Source organism: Sceloporus occidentalis, unplaced genomic scaffold, assembly GCF_023333645.1.
Source record: "Sceloporus occidentalis isolate IW3139 unplaced genomic scaffold, rSceOcc1.0.p SCAF_235, whole genome shotgun sequence".
NCBI classification, from domain to species: Eukaryota; Metazoa; Chordata; class Lepidosauria; order Squamata; family Phrynosomatidae; genus Sceloporus; species Sceloporus occidentalis.
This window is the reverse complement of record NW_028317215.1, coordinates 79481-101347: the sequence shown is the minus strand read 5'-3', so window position 1 is coordinate 101347 and position 21867 is coordinate 79481. Positions and strand designations below refer to the sequence as shown.

The 21867-nt window shown below is 54.7% G+C and overlaps 1 protein-coding gene across 3 annotated transcripts; it reads right to left on the bottom strand.

Annotated features, from left to right (window-relative positions):
- Nucleotides 1-6080: 6080 nt before the first annotated feature.
- On the bottom strand, nucleotides 6081-20795 carry LOC149276516 (DENN domain-containing protein 5A-like). 3 transcript variants are annotated; one of them, XM_089503527.1, is made up of 23 exons: nucleotides 20690-20795; nucleotides 17592-17663; nucleotides 15931-16040; nucleotides 15011-15662; nucleotides 14632-14819; nucleotides 13657-13995; nucleotides 13369-13584; nucleotides 12783-13017; nucleotides 12367-12517; nucleotides 11780-11873; nucleotides 11015-11146; nucleotides 10739-10891; nucleotides 10580-10661; nucleotides 10330-10414; nucleotides 10023-10151; nucleotides 9633-9754; nucleotides 9328-9473; nucleotides 8704-8822; nucleotides 8081-8262; nucleotides 7863-7945; nucleotides 7002-7125; nucleotides 6535-6703; nucleotides 6081-6264 (listed from the first exon to the last, which is right to left on the bottom strand). In XM_089503527.1, the coding sequence occupies exons 1-23, from the start codon at nucleotides 20793-20795 to the stop codon at nucleotides 6081-6083; spliced, it is 3873 nt and encodes a 1290-aa protein (XP_089359653.1). The 3 variants fall into 3 exon arrangements, with proteins under 3 accessions (XP_089359653.1, XP_089359655.1, XP_089359656.1); XM_089503529.1 differs by lacking the exon at nucleotides 17592-17663; XM_089503530.1 differs by lacking the exon at nucleotides 17592-17663 and having other exon boundaries at nucleotides 10330-10412; nucleotides 10593-10661; nucleotides 11780-11876; nucleotides 13369-13571; nucleotides 13668-13995.
- Between the last annotated feature and the right edge of the window lie 1072 nt (nucleotides 20796-21867).

Sequence of the window (21867 nt, the reverse complement as noted above, 5' to 3'; positions counted from 1 at the left end):
CCCTCTGGAGACCCCCACTCCTGCCCGTTCCTCCACCAATACCCCAGCGTCTCTATTTAACCCCTTAAACTTCCCTCTTTGCCCTCTATGCGCACTGCATGCCCTGCACTCGTTTTGCCCCTCTGCTTTTTGCCCTGCTCCCCTGGCTGCTCTGGTTCCACTCACCCCCTTATCTGCCCCTCTGCCTGTTTTACCCCGTGTCTCTCACCTCTTTTTGCCCCTCTTGCCCTGCCCTGCCCCCTATCTGCCCCTCAGAGTCCGGCTCCCGCTGTCACTTTCTCCTCCGGCTCCTGATTTCTCTTCTCCTCTCTCCGCTCCGTTTTGTCCGGTCCCTCCTCCCCGGGTCACCCTCCCCCTCCCCCCCCGACACTCCCCCCCCCGACACTCTCACCCTCTCATATTCTCCAAACTCCCCTCCTCCCCTGTATTAAAGATTTCCCACCCCCTCCTCTCCCCCCTATCCACCCTGCGCTCCCAGCCTTCACGACACCTTCCACTTCTCACTCACTGGGACCCTGGATTCTCCCCCACCCCAGGGACCCCATTATACCCCAGGGACCCCATTTCACCCCAGGGTCCCTGGGGTCCCACTACACCCCAGGGATCCCCCATGTGCTTGCTCTTTTTGCCCCTGCCCTCACTTGTTGCCTCTTATTATAAGATTGCCCTCTTTTTCCCATAGTTGCCCCTTGTTACCACTTTTTCTTGTTACCACTTCAGTATGAAGGTGCCCCCCCCGTCCTCTCTTGCCCCCTCCTCCTGTCACTGGGGTTGGGGAGGAGGGGAGGTGTGAATTTGACTTTGTTATTTTACCCCACCCCCTGCCCCTCTCCCTAACACCCCCTGCCCCTCTCCCTGACACCCCATGCCCCTCTCCCTAACACCCCCTGCCCCTCTCCCTGACACCCCCTGCCCCTCTCCCTGACACTCCCTGCTCCTCTCCCTAACACCCCCTGCCCCTCTCCCTGACACCCTCTGCCCCTCTCCCTGACACCCCCTGCCCCTCTCCCTTACACTCTCTGCCCCTCTCCCTGACACCCCCTGCCCCTCTCCCTGACACCCCCTGCCCCTCTCCCTTGCACCCCCTGCCCCTCTCCCTTACACCCTCTGCCCCTCTCCCTGACACCCCCTGCCCCTCTCCCTTACACTCTCTGCCCCTCTCCCTTACACTCTCTGCACCTCTCCCTGACACCCCCTGCCCCTCTCCCTTACACTCTCTGCCCCTCTCCCTGACACCCCCTGCCCCTCTCCCTTACACCCTCTGCCCCTCTCCCTGACACCCCTGCCCCTCTCCCTTACACCCTCTGCCCCTCTCCCTTACACTCTCTGCCCCTCTCCCTGACACCCCTTGCCCCTCTCCCTTACACCCTCTGCCCCTCTCCCTGACACCCCCTGCCCCTCTCCCTGACACCCTCTGCCCCTCTCCCTGACACCCCCTGCCCCTCTCCCTTACACTCTCTGCCCCTCTCCCTGACACCCCTGCCCCTCTCCCTTACACCCTCTGCCCCTCTCCCTTACACTCTCTGCTCCTCTCCCTGACACCCCTTGCCCCTCTCCCTTACACCCTCTGCCCCTCTCCCTGACACCCCCTGCCCCTCTCCCTGACACCCTCTGCCCCTCTCCCTGACACCCCCTGCCCCTCTCCCTGACACCCTCTGCTGTGTTTCATCTTCTTCATTCTGCCCCCTGCCCTCACCCTCTTTTACTCTCTGACATTTGCCTCCCAGCTGCCCACCAGGCCCGCACTCTCCCCTGCCTTTCCTATTCCTTCTCTTCTAAATACCTCATTATCTGCCCCACTCCCCCTCCCCAGTATCTCCTCCTACCCCAGTTCCACTGCTATACCTTCATTCTCCCCATCTGCACTTTCTGCCCCTTGCCCACTACTCCATCTGCCCCCTCATCCGCTCCTCAATTACCTCCCTGTACACCCTCTCCCACTCCGACACATATCCAGTCTGCCCCAAGCCCTCTCCTCCCTGCCCCATCCCCTCTCTCCTCCCTGGCCCTTGCCCTCCCTCTCCCACCTCCATGCCCTCCCTCTCCCCCTGGTTAATGCCCCCTCTCAGGGACCTGGATTGTAAGCTCTTCTGCGAAGGGTCCTCGTCACCGTTCATTTCTATCGACATCGTGTGATTTCCTGCATGTTCCTTCTTACCCTTTGTACAGTGCTGCGGAATATGAAGGCGATACATGAATTGATACATAACAATACCAACAAAGGGCGGCCCCTGTAACATTTATTGTGGGCACGGGGCCGATGGATACCCCCCTAGGGCAAGAACCCGCCATTAGCCCCCTGTAAACGTGTTTAAAGGGAACTGAAACATTTGGTAACTTTGTTTTCTAAACAAACTCCTAAGAGAATAAACAATAAATAAATAAATAAATAAAAATCAAATAAAATGTTTTTCACAAATATTCACAAATTTACTCCTTAAAAGAAGGAAAAAAAAAATCTGTTCCGACCAGAAAAAAGGAAACGAGTGAAATCTCAGCGTTTTCTGCTGGTTTGTAAGGAGTTAACGGCCGAGGCAGTAATTGCCCCTCTCCATTGTGGGTTGGGATGAGTGAGGGGCCCTTTGTTGTGGTTGGGGGGCCCCTGGTCAGTAAATCTCCTTTACAGCCGCTATAAATCGCTAGATTCTGGCTGCTTTTAACCCATTTTCCCTGAGCTGCTGGCGATGTAAGTGTCCGTCTTCTCGTGCTGGGCGGTTTGGGGGTTTTGGGTGTCTCTTGTTCCATGGCGTGCGGGTTGGTGGGTTTCGGGTGCCTCTTGCCCCATGGTGGGCAGGTTGGAAGGTTTCAGGGGTCTCTTGCCACATGGTGGGCAGGTTGGAAGGTTTCAGGGGTCTCTTGCCCCATGGTGGGCAGGTTGGAAGGTTTCAGGGGTCTCTTGCCCCATGGTGGGCAGGTTGGAAGGTTTCAGGGGTCTCTTGCCACATGGTGGGCAGGTCGGGGGTTTCGGGGTCATTGTGAATATTGGAGGAGCCTCTCTGGCCAAAGTGGGAAATCCATTTCTCGCTGTCACCCCAGGTTGGGGTTTATTGCCCAACCTTCATTCCCGAGGCCCTAAATTGGATTGCATTACGATGGGGTAAACCTGTATGCCTCTCCCCTCTCCCCTGCTGCCCCTCCCCCCCCCCCCCTGATGCCCCTCTCTCATCTCCCAGAATGTTTGCTGGGTATGAGGGTATCGCAGGGTTCTTTAGAAATTAAACAGGGTAAATAAACCTAATATTCTTCTTATAAATCCCCCCCACCCACACCTCTAATCACACCCCCTGGAATAAAAGTGCCCCCTCTGGGGCTGCTGGAGCCTCCTGGTTGCGGATCTGTTGCTTTTCCCAAACCCTGCATTTGCGGCGCTATTTACTCTCCAAACGTTTGATACGCGGCAGCGTTCCCGTTCCGCATTGGATGTGGCGGTTCTTTTCCTGCTGCAGCCGCGTGTTAATGGGGTAAAACAGGCCTATTCTACCCCCCCCCCCGGCTCTGACCAGCGTCCTGGTCCCCAGCATTCCTCACAGCGAGAGTATGGCAGGGCCAGGCCTGCTGTGGCCCCAGAGGGGTGTGGCCCCCGCGGTCAGACCCCGCTGGGGTAGGTTGACGAAGATTATTTCTTTGTAACCGGAGTAATCACACACTGCCACCTAGTGGATGCTCTGCGGCATTACACCTTTCAGACACACGAGGGAGGAGATGCACAGGATCAGGCGCATGTTCTACGTGTAACGCGGCAAAATTATACTTAATAATAAATTTAACAAATACCGTATTTTTCGCTCCATAAGACGCAGTTTTTTTCCTCCCAAAGTAGGATGAAAAATCAGCCGCGTCTTATGGAGCGAAGATGCAGGCAGGCAGGCAGGGAGGGAGGGGGGCAACGATATACCGTATTTATCGGCGTATAACACGCACTTTTTTAACTAAAATCCGGAGCTTAAACCCTACCTGCGTGTTATACGCCGATAAATCCGGGGTCGCAACTGAGGCAGGCGGCGGCGGCCGCCAGCAGAGGAGTCCTGGATTTCTGCCAGTCAGGGGGGCCCAAGGGGTGCCGAGCGGTTGCTGAAGACAACCGCTCGGCAACTCTCGGGCCCCTCTGCCTGACAGATATACAGGAATCCTTTGCTGGCGGCAGCCGCCGCCACCGCCACCGCCGCCTGCCTCAGCGCTTCAACTCCTGTGTTGGAAGCGTTTGTCTCGGGTGCCGGCGCTTTACGCTGGGCGCCGGCATATGACGTCAGACGCCGGCGCTCAGCAGTGAAGCGCCGGCACCCGAGACAAACGCCTCACGCTTCCAACACAGGAGTTTAAGGTAAGTGACCGGGGCGGGGGGGGGGGAGATCCTGAGAAGGGGGGGTTAGGGAGTTAGAGGGGAGATCCTGAGAAGGGGGGGTTAGGGAGTTAGAGGGGAGATACTGAGAAGGGGGGTTAGGGAGGGAGGTCTTACTGTGTGTGTCTTACTGTGTTTGTGTGTGTGTGTGTCTTACTGTGTGTGTGTCTTACTGTGTGTGTGTGTGTCTTACTGTGTGTGTGTGTGTCTTACTGTGTCTGTGTGTGTCTCACTGTGTCTGTGTGTGTCTCACTGTGTCTGTGTGTGTCTCACTGTGTGTGTCTTACTGTGTGTGTGTGTGTGTGTGTGTGTGTGTGTGTCTTACTGTGTGTGTGTGTGTGTGTCTCACTGTGTCTGTGTGTGTCTTACTGTGTCTGTGTGTGTCTTACTGTGTGTGTCTTACTGTGTTCATAGCTTATTCAGTTATTGTAATAAATATTTGAGCCCATTTTTTAGCTCAAAATATTTTTTCCTTTCTTTTCTCCTCTAAAATCTAGGTGCGTCTTATCAGCAGGTGCGTCTTATAGAGCGAAAAATACGGTATTTATAACGTGGCGGCCCCAGGAAGGCGGGAGGAGGGTCCCCACTCAGTAGATTGCAAGCTCCCGGAAGCAAGCCCCATTTTGGGCAATTTGTAGTGTTTTCTGGGGATTATTAAACCTTTTTGGAGCATTAACAAAACACAAAAAGCCAAACACGGTGTGTAAAGGGGTTTATTGTAACCTGCATTGTGCAAAATGAGTTCCCGCATCACGCGGGCAGCGCTCGGAGGGATACTTCCATGACATAATTTTAATCCAGGGGTCAGACGGCGGCATTAATCGGCTCCTCATTCTTACCGAGGCTGCCGACTGTCCTGTGTTATTGCATCATAGGAGCTAATGAAGCACCGGAAAATAAGAACATTTTGGGCAACTTATTAGCTGCCATGAGGGTCTCCGCTGCGCCCCACCGGGGGTTACTACAAGAACGCACCATGGGTTCTGGCATCGAAGGGGTTAGGAAAGCAAAAAACATTAAGAGTTTAATAAATAACCATTTTAAAAAAAAAAACTAAAAAAAAAACTGTGCATTTGTGTCGCAAAATATATAAAAGGGTCTCTCCGGACCACCATCACAGACAGAATTAATACTGACAAAAAATCTCGTGACTCGTCACACGCGGACGCGCACAAAAAGATTTAAAAATATAGATATTTATAGATATTTCTGTAACAGCAAAGAAAGGCGGACGTTCCGTCAAAAGCAAAATATCGATACAATGTAACAGACTCTAGAAAAAGTCTCTCCCCGGAGCGGGGTCGGCGCCGGCGGCACGCGGTGGGAGCGGGAGCAGCGCCAGCGAATAAAGCAGCTTTACAATAAGCCGCGAGCCGCGTTCACGCCGACCGCTTTCATATGAAAGGATTTAACGGCAGCTACAAAAGAGAGCGCGAGAGAGTGAGCAAGAGAGAGAGAGAGAAAGAAAGAGAGCGCAAGCAAGAGAGAGCGAGAAAACGAGAGTGAGAAAGAGAGAGAGCGAAAGCACGAGAGAGAGAGAGCACGAGAGAGAGAGTGCGAGCACGAGAGAGAGCGAGAGAGAGCATGAGAGAGAGAGAGCGCGAGAGAGAGAGAGCTCCCTGGCTGGCACCGTTATTCACACGGAGCTGCGATTTCCCCAGCGGTCCTGTCCAGCGCGCGGGGGGGGGTTGCTTGCTGCTCGGGGGGCCGTGTATGAACCCCGCCACGGCTTCGGTCAGGATCAGATGTTAATTCCTTTGATGAGAGAACTTTCCAACGTGATGTTGAACTCCTGGAGCGTCTGTAAGACGCGGATTAAGGAATTCACCAGCGAATGGTCCTTGATTAACGCCGTTTCTTCGTACATTTGTGCTATGATGGGACAGTCCGCCAGCAAAGCGATCCAGTGGTGCAAACAGTGATCTCTGAAACAGACGAGGGAGTGGATTACAAACAAATCGGCCCCCATCCAGCCCCCGTCTAGTCGCCCGTTTCTCCTGCTGTAACGACTCAAACCTTAATCAGTCGTTGGTCTCGTCTTAGATTCAGGAGCCGTATGTCTATCCCACGCATGTTTAATACCCTCACTGTTTTACCCTCTACCACTTCTGCTGGGAGGCTGCTGCACTTATCTACCACCCTCTCGGCAAAGTATAAATAAGGGAATTTGAAAGCGTCTGGAGGAGCAAACTCACCGAGCTCCTAAACAAACGAACATCTGAAACTTGCCATCCTTGCCAATGTTTCTCGGGGTGCCGTTGATGGCGCTGATGAAACGGCAGAAATTTCGGGCTCTCTTCCGCCAGTCTTCCTCCGGCAGCGAATCGTTCGGCTCCAGGGCTTCGTAATGTGCTTGTGCTTTTTCTGATAATAAAGCATTTTATGGAAGTGTCAGGAATGCAGAAAGCGAGAAGGGGGGTGGAATAGGAATAGAGTAGCTGGGAAGGAAACGCTAAGAAACCCGGAGCCCCCGAATATCACATTAAGTCTGCTTTATCCGGAGGGCGAGCCTCTTATACACAAGTCGCCCACGGGTAACCAACTTACCTGCCGGCCTCCGCCCTACAACTCCACTGCAAATCAATTGTAAGCTCTGCAGACCAGAGAACACCATAGCGGCTACACGGCACCCCCCCCCCGGGTATAAGCCCAACGCGCTCACCTAAGAAGTCCCAGATGAAGATGCTTTTGAAGAGCCGCGGAGACTTGAAGCCGTGCTGGAAGACTTGCTCCAGAGCGGCCACCAGACCGCTTTCTCCGCACAGCAGTAACGTTAAACTGCCCCTCTGCGGAGTAAAGAGACAGTGAGGACGGCGGCGTCTCCCAGCGAGAGGAGACAGCGAGGACGGCGGCTTCTGCCAGCGAGAGGAGACAGCGAGGACGGCGGCGTCTCCCAGCGAGAGGAGACAGCGAGGACGGCGGCGTCTCCCAGCGAGAGGAGACAGCGTGGACGGCGGCGTCTCCCAGCGAGAGGAGACAGCGAGGACGGCGGCTTCTGCCAGCGAGAGGAGACAGCGAGGACGGCGGCTTCTGCCAGCGAGAGGAGACAGCGAGGACGGCGGCGTCTCCCAGCGAGAGGAGACAGCGAGGACGGCGGCGTCTCCCAGCGAGAAGAGACAGCGAGGACGGCGGCGTCTCCCAGCGAGAAGAGACAGCGAGGACGGCGGCGTCTCCCAGCGAGAAGAGACAGCGAGGACGGCGGCGTCTCCCAGCGAGAAGAGACAGCGAGGACGGCGGCGTCTCCCAGCGAGAGGAGACAGCGAGGACGGCGGCGTCTCCCAGCGAGAGAAGACAGCGAGGACGGCGGCGTCTCCCAGCGAGAAGAGACAGCGAGGACGGCGGCGTCTCCCAGCGAGAAGAGACAGCGAGGACGGCGGCGTCTCCCAGCGAGAAGAGACAGCGAGGACGGCGGCGTCTCCCAGCGAGAAGAGACAGCGAGGACGGCGGCGTCTCCCAGCGAGAGGAGACAGCGAGGACGGCGGCGTCTCCCAGCGAGAGGAGGCTCCCTCCACGTGCATCTCACCTCTTTCTCCGGCTTGTGGAAATGCTTCACGATGCCGTTCACCGCCTCACCGGTCGCCTCCTGGATCTGCCCCGTATTAAATTCTGGGGCGGGATAAAGAAAAGAAGGTGATGGGGAGAGAACAATGAAAAGGGGGGATCTGGGTGGGTAGAGGCCAAGAGGTAATGCAAGCGAACCCGTCAGGGGGTCCCGTGTTGTTTGGGGGCCGTGTAACTTACTGGGTCTGCTGCTGGGGGAGATGGCGACCAGCCTCCGGATCATGCCCGGGGAGTGCTGTAACGGGGGCGTCCGGCAGGGCCTCTCCTCCGTCTCTGTATTAGGCGTGAGTAAGCCTCCGACCAAGACTCTCTCCAGACTCCCATCATCCATTCCTTTCCCCAGCCAGCGGCCGCAAGGAAACCTGGAGAGAAACCGGCGGTCAGCGACCAATCCGGGTAAAGCTTATACAGCCGCCGGTGGAAAAAGGCTATTCGAGTCCCTCTACAGACCGCTTTCTACCCATGGAGACGGGGGGCCGCTGCGTGGACGCTCAAAAGGTTCCAGCCAGAGATCCGGTTTAAAGCCCCCCTCCCTCAGCTCCCGTGACATCATTACATTATTTTTCACACTTTAACGACACAGAACCCGTAAGCTTCGCGTTATTTTAGCCCGAAGCACAAGAAACGGCTACAAAACGAAGCGCCCTGCGGCAGCCAAGCTGACCGTTTCACAGAAGCAAAAAACATTTAGAATTCTGAGAAACGAATAAGCGGAAATAGAGATTATGGAGCGGGATGTGAAAGGCGGTAAAGGTCTCCGCGGGGGCGAGTGGTTAAACGCGTCGGGGCGGTAGGCGTCTCACTTGTATGTGTGCCCCGTGATCTCGTTCCGCACCATGACGTGTTCCACGAGCCACTTGGCGTACAGCCCGGCGTTGTCGTGCCCGATCTGCACCGTCGTCAGTTTCCCGAGATTTTGGCACTGGGGTAACAAAGACACAAAACATCACACGCTGGGTTACACAACACGGCGGCCGGGAGCCCCCCACAAACACATCTCCGCGCGTCTAACGGCTTAAAGCCAGCGTCACCGTGTCAGATCCATTAACCTGGATCTGCCCCAAACCTCCGTGACCCCCATGACCTCTGTGACAGACCCACCTTAAGGAAACGGTCGCATTGCTCTGCTCCCTCCTAAAACACCGGGGCAAATAATTTGCGAGACCCAAATACCCCCCCGGGGGTCATGTGACCCGGCAGCTTCTCGCAGGCCCATGAGAAGAAGAGCTTCGTGACAACAAAGTTTCCCAGAACAAGCGGCACAAAAATACGAATTCTCCGAGGAGCCTAAAGGTTCACAAAGTGGCAGCCCGTTTAACCCTTTCAGTGCCGAGCCGCACGCCGGCATCAGTCCTGTCAGAGTATTTCGCGAGTTTCAGCTGCTTAATCCGGGAGGAAAAACGCAAATAAAAGTCAAACCGACCAACCTCGTGAGTCGTTTCCAAGACGTTCCGCGGAAGCTGCAGGACCCCCGTCTCCCCGAGTTCCCCCGACAGGCAGATCCAGGGGTTGGCCGTGAACATGGAGCCCCCCAGCTTCTTACCGGGGACAATCAGAATGTGATACGGGATCACTGCGGAGAGAAAAGCGATCGCCGCGGGTCAGAGCGAAGCGCGAAGGAAAGCATCACCGCGGATGCTGGACACGAGGGTCTGCGTCAGGACAGCTGGGATCCTCCGAGGTCTCTCTGGATCTCCTGCCGGGTTTTTGGCAGAAACCGCCGGATACTCACGGATCGTGGTGAAGACGTTCGTGAAACAAAAATAATCGACGGCGTTGAAGGACAGGAGGTGGTAGAGGAACTGCTCCTTCTCATCGTCGCAGCGCAGGAAGGCGTATCGCTTGTAGAGTTTTCTAGGAGAAAAAGTCTTTTACAAACAGAACAGTTTCCGGCTAGTAATAAGTGAGACGGACGGCACCCCCATCATACCCAGCCGCACGGCGACCCCCATCACACCCAGCCGCATGACCCCCCAATCGCACTCAGCCGCGCGGCGACCCCCATCAGACCCAGCTGCACGGCGACCCCCACCACACTCAGCCGCACGGCACCCCCATCACACTCAGCCGCACGGCACCCCCATCACACCCAGCCGCAGGTCCTGCTCGTTAAAAGTCTTACTTGGTGAGCTCGTGGTCCAGGAGGAGCTGCTTGAGATGCCGAGAGAGAAGCTTCTTCTCCATGGAGAGTCGCACCCAGGCCCGGGCCTTCCCCACGTCTGTCTTGATCTCTCCGATGTTCTGGATATGCCTGAAAACAAGAAGACGCTGATCAGGCGCTGAACCGCCTAATGGAACTAACAGGGGTCCCCTCTGGGGGTGCAACGGAACTAACAGGGGCCCCTATGGGGAGGGCAGCTGGAACTAACAGGGGCCCCTATGGGTTAATACATCGCCCCAGCCTAGGATCCTTCCGTATCGTTACTTACCGCATGTCCTGCACCAAGGAGATCTTTAGAGGGGGCATCACGGGGTTCGGGTCAGATCTACGCCTCTCTGAATCTAGAAAGATCTCTGTAATGAAACATCAGCAGATTATTGGGGCATCGGGGTAACGGCGGAAGGGGCAGCTTTATACAAGGACCGGCTCCCCAGCCCCGCACTGCCTGCGATGGACGGAGGGATCACGCGACGCGCTCCATTCGCCGGGTACAATATCCTAAAATACGGTGAACTGACCCGAGGTGCCGACGCTTCCTCCAGCGATTCTTCTCCTGTTCTCCTGATAATGCAGTAAGTGAGACCACAAGGCGGACTTCCCCTGCCGGCAGACAGACGGGTCAGTCGTCGGAGAGCGTTGGCCCCGAGCCGCTAAGCTGCTCGTCGTGCCGTGTTTACCTGTTTCACCAGCAGGCCGTGGCTCCAGATCCTCTCCAGGAGATCACAGAGGCTGGCGATCAGCGTGTTCTCCTCCACGCCGGTGATGCTCACCTCGCCGTGACCCAACTCCACGGCCTCCCGGCCCATCTTCTCCACCAGCATCCTCTTGGTCTGCAGACGATCGATAAAATAAACGGAAGTTATAAAACTACAGCGGTCGATCTACCGGCTCTGGTACCACAGATCAATACATGTGACGTGAGAAGACCTTATTCCTCCCCACAGAAGTCGAACCTTATTGCGGCACTCCTTCAGCAGACCCTCCACAAACTTCCAGTTGGTCTGGGCGATGACGGAGGGCGACAGGTTGGAGAGCTTGGGCTGCCGAATCGTACTGCCCAGATTTCTGGCCTCCTGGATGTATTTCTACAGAAACAGCAAAAAAAAAAAAAAAAAAAAAACACAACTCCGGATGAAGTGAAATGAATGGAGCACGAAGAGTTAACACGGATGGCGGGGGGGCCGATGAGGACGCCGGTGCGGGGGGGCCGATGAGGACGCCGGTGCGGGGGGGGGGGGGTCGATGAGGACGCCGGTGCGGGGGGGTCGATGAGGACGCCGGTGCGGGGGGGCCGATGAGGACGCCGGTGCGGGGGGGGCCGATGAGGACGCCGGTGCGGGGGGGGGCGATGAGGACGCCGGTGGGGGGGGGGGGCGATGAGGACGCCGGTGCGGGGGGGGCCGATGAGGACGCCGGTGCGGGGGGGGCCGATGAGGACGCCGGTGCGGGGGGGGCCGATGAGGACGCCGGTGCGGGGGGGGGGGCGATGAGGACGCCGGTGGGGGGGGGGCCGATGAGGACGCCGGTGCGGGGGGGGCCGATGAGGACGCCGGTGCGGGGGGGGCCGATGAGGACGCCGGTGCGGGGGGGCCGATGAGGACGCCGGTGCGGGGGGGGGGGGCGATGAGGACGCCGGTGGGGGGGGGGGCCGATGAGGACGCTGGTGCGGGGGGGGCCGATGAGGAGGCCGGTGCAGGGGGGCCGCCTGGCTCTCTCACCTCTCTCTGGTCGTTATCGAGCCGTAGATGCTCCGTGTGCTGCTTCTGCCGGTCCTTCCTCCTCCACTGCGCCGGAGCGTTCCTCTTAGTCCACCTACAAGAACCCAACAAAAGCACCCGAAAATCAGCAAGACGGTCTCCGCTCCAGACCCCCGCGGGGTATACGCAGCACCAGGTGACATTAAGGATATTTTAGGGCCTTAGGGGCTCTGGGGGTCTCTTATTTGCTGCTTGTATTCATAGCTATTCCAGCTTAATAACCACGAGGTTTGAAATCAAACTACCGAGAGCTTCTAGACAGAATTTTAAGGTCATAATTCAGGAATGGGAGAGTTTAGCAGCACAGCTCTGTAACTGTGGATAAGCAGGGCATCTCATTTGGGGTGAGGCAGCCCGGGGGGAGGAGGTCCGGGTTTGTGTAACGGAGCTCCGGTTCGAAGGGTTAAGATTATATATTAGAGGTTTAGAATGTTTTTAAAGTAATTCTAATAAAGGTTAATTCTCGCGAGTCCTTTATTTTCCTTTTTTTAATAAAAAATGCAGGGATTTCGTTCCCTTTCCGCTCCCCATAGCTTTCTCCTCCTTACTTGTTGGTGGCCGGCCCGGTGGAAAGGACGTCAGACTGAAGTTTGGGGAAGAAGCCCGGCTCGTACTTGCCCTGCCCGATCTTCATGTCCAAGAGGTGCGGGTGGATCGCCGTGTGATCGATCTTCGACAGACGCAACTCGATCGCTTTTACTGCGGGAAAAACACAACGACATTTATCCAAAGCCCATTATATCTATCTATATACACACAGTATACACACATCCAATATATACACACAACACACACACACAGTATATACACACACACACATATTATATATATATATATATATATATATATATATATATATATATATATACACACACACACACAGATTGGTTCCTACACAGACTCTGCGTATCTGGTGACAGAGAGGTCTGGACCATTCCCGCAGGGCGGCGTTTCCGGGTCTCACCTGCTTCTTCGATACTGGTGCATTTCTGGTACATGGAGGTGCGGAGGGTCGGCGTCCGGACGTTTAACAGTCTGATCTTATCGACTCTGCTGTCAAAGACCCGCAGAACAGGATCTTTGTCGTCGTCGTCGTGGCACAGGATTTTATTATCGATGAAAGACGCAAACATTTGGGTTTCCAGGAATCGGGAGAGGAACGGTAGGTACGGCTCGGGCTGATCGGAAAGGAAGGACGCCTGGGGGGGAATAAAAAAAAAAAAAGAAAATACTTTTACGGTACAAATACTTTGGAATGGATGCTATACATAGCCCCGACGTTTTACTTTACTGAGAGGGTGGTAGATAAGTGGAGCAGCCTCCCAGCAGAAGTGGTAGAGGATAATACAGTGAGGGTATTACACATGCATGGGATAGACATACGGCTCCTGAATCTAATTAAGGTTTGAGTCTTTACAGCAGGAGAAACGGGCGCTAAACGGGGGCCGGATGGGGCCGATCTGCCGACAGGTTCCTGATTTATAATAAAAATAATAATAATAACCAGAGGCTCACATCCGGCCCCCAGCGCTGGTCACGGAGGGACTCACTTTGTCGAAGTTCTGCATCTGCTCCCGGTTTGTGAACCAGGACTCCTTGTCTTGGCTCGGCTGGATCACGAACACCTCGTAGTCGGCAAACATCTGAGTGAAGCGGCTGGCGAAGACCTCGCGCACGTGGATGTTCAGCCGATGGACGCGAAGCTCGCGCTCGTCACACTGCGCCATCCCGTCCTTCCTGCCGCTCGACTCCTCTTTAACCTCCACCTGCATTCAATAAAACGCGGTCAGACGGCCGTCACCAACGGGGGACACGAGCGGAGCGGCTGCCCCAAAGACCGCGGCGGAACGAGAACTCCCCTTTTCCAGGCTCACTCCGGTCCTCTTCACCAGAGCCTGTATCCGAGCTAGAGTTTCGTTCTCCTTCAGGAGCTCGAAGGAGTTTAATGCGGTCCCCGCCAGGTTGCCGTTCTTCTTGTCGGACACCAGGTCGGCGGCTTTGAGGTCCTTGAGCTTGGAGACGCTCTCGCTGCAGTGCAGGTTACCCTCGGGGGGGATTCCAAAGGACATCAACACCTCGGATACTTCCTGGATGAACTCCAGCTTGTTCGGGAACTGAGGCAGGTCTTCGGGTAACTCGATGAAGTGGTTGTCTATGTCCACAAAGCAGAGGTTGGCCTAAGAGACAAAGCAGAACAATTAGATCTTTCCGGGTCCCCGACAAAGCGCAGAGACCCTCAGAAAGTCTTTAACCCCTTCCCAAAAGCGTCTCCTTGGGAATAATCTCTGTGCGAAACGCGTCAGGTTCCCGCCACGGACCCGAGAAGAACGAGGATCGGCAAACAGAGGTGATCATCGAACAAACAAGAAAGTCGGCTCATTATCTCATCCTCTGCAATGCAGATCCTTGATCCACCACTCCTTAGGAGAAATAAATAAAAAGGCAGCCTGTGACGGCGCTGAGAAATCCGGTTCTGTCAGACGGCGGCACGAGGGGGACAAGGGATTATTGACGAGAACAATCACGTGATTATACGGGGAGCCATCTGAATACCAAGCAGCCTTCCCAGCATTCAAGAGACGTTACAGTCCGCCATACTGCGCAAGAAAAAATGTCTTAAAGCAGTGGGGAGGAAAAATTAACCAAAATAGATTTATACTGTATACTGATTCCCGGTGATATTTTTCCACAATATCTACAGCTGGCTTTTATAACATTCAGCATAAATAATCTAATAAAAATAGTGAAAATAAATGGGTATCCGCTGCGCTTTTTATATATCGGGACTGCCGGGCCGGCTCCGGGCCTCCTACCTCCTGCGGCAGCTCCAGCTTGGACCTGTCGTCCAGCCCGTTGGAGTGCAAGCCCATGAGGTACGGGACGGGAGCGTCTAGGAAGTGAAGCAGCGAGGCCGGGAGGATCGGGACGTACACGTGCTGCCACTGGAACGGAAACATCAGGCCGGTGATGGTCTCCGCCACGGTCATCAACCGCTGGTAATCTGTGCGAGAAGAAAGATGGCCGTTAATCCAACCCAACCATGGGGAGGGGGTGCGGACATGGTGGCCACGGACAACGGGTCGAAAGGCTTTGTTGGGGGTATTACGGGATTGCAAAGTGATGCAGGTTAACCCTTTGAGTTGTGCAGACCCAGATTGCTCGTACTGGAGGGGGGGGGGGCGCTGTACTCACGCTGAGAGTAAAGCAGGATCTGGAATTCGAGGAGAGCGCACGTGAAGAGCTGGACAACGTTCTCCACGCCGAGTAACTCAAAGACCTCCTGGACGGGAAAGTCGAAGAGCGGCAACTCGTTGGTACTTGGGCGCTGGCAGACGATGGGGACGTAGACCCCCGAAAACTTCAAGGAGCGGCCGGCCGGGGGGAGAGGCACCTCATAGAGGATGTTATAGATATAGCTCTCCAAAGGCAGTGGCGGAGGCTGGGCGGAGGTCACGGCCCGGTGAAGCTGCTCCAGCACCTTCTTACAGGCCGTCATGAAGGACATGGGCGCGATGAGACAGATGCACTTAGACACGTACAGCGTGTCCCGCGAGATGTCGTACGAGTTGAAGCGCTGTAACTTCGTCACGTTGCAGTCCTCCGCGCAGTCGGGGTCGTCCCTGCCGTTGGTGGCCGATATGTGAATGATGTCGTATTCGGCGTTGTGCATGTGGTAGAGCGTCTGCATGGCGCTGCAGATCTGTTTGCTGGTGACCTCCTCGAAGAAGGTGAGGGCAAAGCCGAAGGTCCTGGAGCCATCTTCTCTAGTGATGATGAACGAGTGGAACTGAGGGTCCCGGGGGTCTGACTGCGTCTTGAAGGACAATCCTTTGGGCATGCATAGCTGCGAAGACATTGAAACGCTACGTGAGACCAGCGACCATCGGCAACGGAACCTCAACAAATTCCGATAAGAAAACATGCGCAGCGAGCAGCGACATCCCCAGCGTTTCCAGGGACACTTTGTTTCCGCCGGTCTCAACCATCACAGGGGCCAAAGCGCCGGCCTCAACCATCACAGGGGCCAAAGCGCCGGCCTCAACCATCACAGGGGCCAAAGCGCCGGCCTCAACCATCACAGGGGCCAAAGCGGAGCCCACCGCAGCACATACCATGCCCACCGCATCCTGGTCGAAGGCGTTCCATTCCACATTTTCGGGGTAATGCGCCAGGACCTTGGATTTGAAAGTGCGCCTGAGGGGGGTCTGCTCGAAATTCTCTCCTTAATACGGAATACAAAAAAAAGAAAAAGGACATATTATTCGTCTTTCCCGTTATCAGGAATTCTGACTCAAAACAGGGCAAGCGAGTTAACAGGCGGGAGAATGGCGACAGGAAAGACTCGCGGGGTTAATGTTCCCTCCGGACGCGGCTCCGATCCATCCGCCCGGCTTCCACACACAACAAAAAAACATCACTTTTTAATTGCGTGTAAAAAGCAGCAGTTCAACTTTTCTAGTTTTTTTTTTTTTGTTGCTTTAAAATATTAAAAGCGAACATTCCAATTAAGAGAATAAAAGCTTTCCGGTTACCATGGAAACGCATTCAGAAACCTTCTGATAGGACGGGCTTCTTCTTCTTTCATCTTAAATCAACCAATCAGAAACGGCTGGGGAAAAAACATGCGCTTTCTCATCGGTTCTGATCATTAACACAAAGTGTAGATTTTCTTCTAATCACAGAAAAGGTGAATTGCTGCTTTTTCCACCAAAAAATTTAAGGCAAGTGGCAAGAAGCTTAAATCCCAGCACAGAAAGCGCAAAAAACTGGAAGCTGTAAAGAAGCGAAACTCTCCAAAGGGTTAATTTTCAGAACCTCCGGAGCTGACAGGGCGGCGTAGAGATCGGGCCCCTGACAAACGCGGCGTTAAGGGACCCAAAAGGAGAGCCCGGCGTCAGTAAGGGCCCTGAAAGCAGTAGAGAATATCACATTATTGAGCCCATAGGCAGCAGAAAGTCACAAGCCCCCCTCTGAGAATGTAGCCGACGCGGAACTCGGCCGTAGAAGCCGGAACCGACCGTAAAAATAAAAGATTTATAAGGGAAATAATAAAAGATTTATACGGGATGCCGTTCGGGGTGTGCGATGCTCCTGTCGATGTATCGCTGCAGGCGTAAGTTACCTAATACTGGGCATATTTAACCCAAATCGATGCTTAGGCACTAAATGGGTTAAGAACAATCCTCCAAAAAATTGAGGCTTGCCCATTTCATCCATTGAAACGTTACTACGGTAACGTGACAAGGAAACCAGCGGCCGTAACGGACCAGGACAGTACGGCGGCTGCGGTAATTGGATATTTGGGACATTTCTGGCGGAATTATTGTGGTGTAATATTATTATATATTATTTTATATAGCGGCAGCACACATAACAAACTGATGGATTCTGAAAACATAAAATGAGAGATTAAAAAAAAAATAGGTTTAATTTGGGAATAATAAATAAAAGACGTTCCAGCTCGTGCCGTATATAATATATGGCATTACACTATAGGGGGTTAAGCAATAGGGAGAGAACTTAACTATGTGAATGCTGGAGAGTTAAGGGGTTACGCTTTATCTCGATACATTGTGACAGAAAGAGACAGACCCGAGACGGCTGAACCCAGAGAAGTCTTCACAGCGGCTCCTCGTACCGGTACCGGCCCATCCAGGGGCACCCAGTACTGCTACACGCACACTCGGGGTCAGACGAGGCTACATTCTAGAGACGGGGACTTGTTTCCTTTGGGAAGTGGAGTCGGAGGAGCGGACGGCTCCTCTCCGGTTACCTTCAGCGCTGCTGGGAACGAAACGTCCGACCCCTTCGCCGGCTTTAGAAGCCTGAATGTACTCACATAGCGCTAAACAACAAAACAACAGCGGGTTACAAGGGGGCGCCACCAACATTTACCGGGCTGGGGGGCTTTATCTATCGGGGGCAACAGGGATGGAGACGGTCGCTGGGGCTCCGAAAAAACCTTTCCCCCGACCAGAGTTACACGTGAAGTCGCTGCATCTGGCACGGCTGGAACGCGCATGCAGAGGTCAGTCCCTTTACCTACCCGCTGCTTCCTCCTTTACAAACCATCAGGATCCCCCCACCGGCTGTCACATCAGAGGGGCTTCTAGACGTCACACGGATTCCGCACCAGCAGCGTCCTGAAGTACACTGTCATCACGCTGATTAAATAAAAGGCGACGATATACGGGGCGACTCGAGCAGCCATTACTTATAACGAAAGGATGGGAAACAGCGCGGAGACCACCCAGCCCACCCAGACGCTTTATTAGCGAACAATACATATAAGTGTTCAGAACGCTCAATGCTACCATTAACACTTTCAGGAGCTCTGCCTGGCACTGAAAGGGTTAACCCTCTGAACCCTGGGGCTGTTAGCAGTCACTGGAGGGGGGCAGACAGGGGAGCGACGCAGCGCTGGCAGAGTCCGTGCCCCTGATTTCCTGCACTTGCTATGACATCACTGCCCTGGAACAGCGAGAACGCAGAAGCCTCTCCGGAGGGCACCATTCCGGGCTTTTAAACTTATTTCCTCGGATCTGAGCTCAGCCAGTCCCAAAATAGCAACAACCCCTGAACGGAAGCGGCGAGGCTGGGGGGCTTCCTGCACGGCACCCCCCCCCACTCCTCTCCAGAAAGGGAGCTCACACTCCTGACTGTCTCCTTGTGAGTCTATTACAAGCATTGTGATCACGAAGCAGGAGCATTTCAGGTCAGCCCTGATAACCGTCGCTCTGAAATTTGGCAAAGAAATATCTGGAAATGGCCGATTACCCGGCCCCCCCGAGGGACACGGCTGCCCCGATACTTGGGGGGGGGGGGGGGTTAAACTGCTCAGCAGTCGGGTTATAATTTATCCTGAGTGCGAATGAATAAACTATTGTTCATTCATTAGCGGGTTACAGATCTGACTTCACCGCGCCTGAAAGCAGCTTTACACATATGAAGGGGTCCATTCACACGCCGTGCCGGACCCTGTCAACGGGGGCCGTTAGATGGGGTAATTTAGGGACTCTCTGCCCTGCTCGGCAGATAACACCCCGCGGGTAAATAAACTGGATACCAACCTACTGGCTGGCCGCAGGGCCATTATCTATAAGCAAAGCTGCAAACGGTGTCTCCGAGGAGCTTCCCGGGGCCACAGGTGGCAAAAGAGCAGCACTCAGAGGATCGCTCCCTAACCAGGAATAGACCAAGCGTTCTTCTTACTTAGCAACTGGCAAAAGAAACGCACGCAGCCCAAGAGATGCAGAGCTTACAATCGCCGAGCGCTCGCCCCGTCCGTAAATAAGGAAAAACAGATTGATTTATTCTGTATCTTAATAGAAAAGGAAGAACCAACCGGACCCCCGGACACCTTTAGTGTTTGGACGGTTCCTAAAAACGCTGCATCCCGAGACCGGAATCTACATAAACAACCAAAGCCGGTGCTTTAACCGCAGGATTAATGAATAAATATCCAAACAGCCGACCCGATTCCGGCTTAGAACCAGCAGGGGTTAAACGTGATTACGGCTGCCGTTCCCTCTCGTTCCGCGCGCCTCTCAGCACCGATGCCTAATAATAATTATGACATCATCAATCCTATTAGCAAAGCAATCGGTCCCAAATTCACGGATACCGTTGCCACTCACCGCCAGAGCAAACGGGTTAATGTCGCCCGACGCTCGATTCAGATTAAAGCTCACACTCTAATAACACCTTCAGTGCCAATAAACTCGCAGGGAGTAGCAAAAGGGGTAGACATTGGCAGTTAAAGGGTTAAACCCCAGATGGAGATTGTGGCACTCGTAGGGTTAATCTAACGGCACCGGAAGGTCACCTTGTGCTCTGATGGTTAAATTGGGAATTCTGCTCACATTCGACCCTCCAATGAGAATTTGTGTAAATAAAGCTTATTTGGTTGTAATAAAGCTGTGGTGGTTGAAGGGGTTAAAGCCTCACCGTCAGGAGCCGCAGGGCCGGTTTGGGTCTCGGTGCTGCAGATAAAGCGGCGTCTGTCAAATACTTATCAGATACCCCCACAGTAACCCCACCACTGCTAAAGGTGTGTGGCCCCGGGACCCTGCAGGGAAAGGCAGTAAAATGCCCCCGGTAGACTTTTGATGTCAATGATGAAAAAAACTAATAAAACATCAAGGGGCCCATCCATCCAATCACACATGGCCTCGGGACCCAGGGGCCGTCCAATCACACATGGCCTCGGGACCCAGGGGCCGTCCAATCACACATTGCCTCGGGACCCAGGGGCCGTCCAATCACACATGGCCTCGGGACCCAGGGGTCGTCCAATAACAAGTGGCCCAGGTACTATCCAATCACACACCTGAAGCTCAGGTGCCATCCAGTCACAGAACCCCCTCGGTGATACCCCCGTACCTCAGATAAATACACTCCGCACCCCGGTAAAACCTGTGATATAAAGCAGCCGCCTGTCAAATAGTTTGGGGCTAATATATGGTGTTACCCCTCCCCACAATATCACAGCCCCTGCATGTATCTACCCCCACCAGGGCATTATACTCTTCAGTCCCTTCTCTCACCCCATGTATTATAATACCCCAAAACATGGTGCTACCCATACCCCCAGCGTTACCCCCCTGAATTACCCCTACACCCCTCAGTGATACCCCTGTATCTGCCTCAGTATTGTACCCCATACCCTCTGTATTACCCTCTGTATTACCCCCTGAATTACCCCTACATCCCTCAGGGTTACTCCATATCCCAGTACATTACAGCGGTAATGACGGACCGTTATTTGCCCCACCCCTCGGCTCTAAACCCTTGTAGGAAAAGGGAGGCCGACCCCCCCCCCCACCCGATACCAGTGTTATTGCCATCAGCCCCCCATACAGCCCCCGTTACCGGAGAGCTCGTCCGGCTCCAGCCCGGTGTCAGTGTCCAGCCCGCTGATGACGAAGTAATCGGCGAACCGGCCCGGGGCCGAGCTGCTCCCCCCTCCGCCGCTCATGGTTGCCGCTGGGGCCCGGTCTGGGGGTTCGGGGTCCCCGGGGCTCCGCCGCACTGCATCACGGGAAGCGCCCCGGCCAGCTGTGCGAGTGGGGGCGGGGCTTCCTGCGCGGGAGGCGGAGCTGCACAGGCGCAATGCGCAGGAAGGTGACGTCACCGGCATCCCAGCGTTAGGCGGGAGGGATAATGACAGATGCCCCAACAAGCAGCAGAGGCCGGTGGTCTAATGAGAAAACCCCCTCAATCGGTAGGGGCTGGGGGTGTAGAGTCAGGACCCCCCAATCAGTAAGGGCTGGGAAGGGGGCTGTAATGCTAGCAATAGGCAGAGGGTCGTGTCTCTGTCTAGGCAACCTCCGGCATTCCAGCTCCAGTGCACTGTATGAGCAGGCTGCCTCAGAGTGATGGGAATTAGAAATCTGTACGGCGTTCATGCGTACAGACAGCGGAGCGTTCCACGCTGGCCTCGAGCAAAGGCTTTAAACTCCGCACCTCGGGGGTTTATTGTGAATAAGGTGCCTGGGAACATCAGTGGGGAGGGGAAAAAAAATCAAGCTGACAGAAGTATAACTGTAAATATATATTCTCAGTATAAATGTACAAACCGCAGGCCAGCGAATTACTTTAAACAACGCTGCCTAAAACGGAACAATCTGCCCCGGAAAATACCCCTATCGTTCTCTCACCTGGTTCCTTAACCAGCCGGGATAAGATTTAAACTGGAAAAGGGTGACTTAGACCCCGTAGAACGGTACAGCGGTCCCGGCGGGCCGGAACAAAGATACGGCAGGCCAAGCAAGACTGCTGCTGCTGCTGCTGCTGCTGCTGCTGCTGCTGCTGCTGCTGCTGCTGCTGCTGCTGCTGCTGCTGCTGCTGCTGCTGCTGCTGCTGCTGCTGCTGCTGCTGCTGCTGCTGCTGCTGCTGCTGCTGCTGCTGCATATGGAGGGTCCCGGCGCCCACCTTGGTTGGAGGATAGGAGGAATGTTTAGGCAGTGGGGAAGGTTACTTCTGGAACAGCCTCTTCTGGGTTTGCACACAGCCAGAGACACGACTTAATACTAGACGTACCCCCCCCA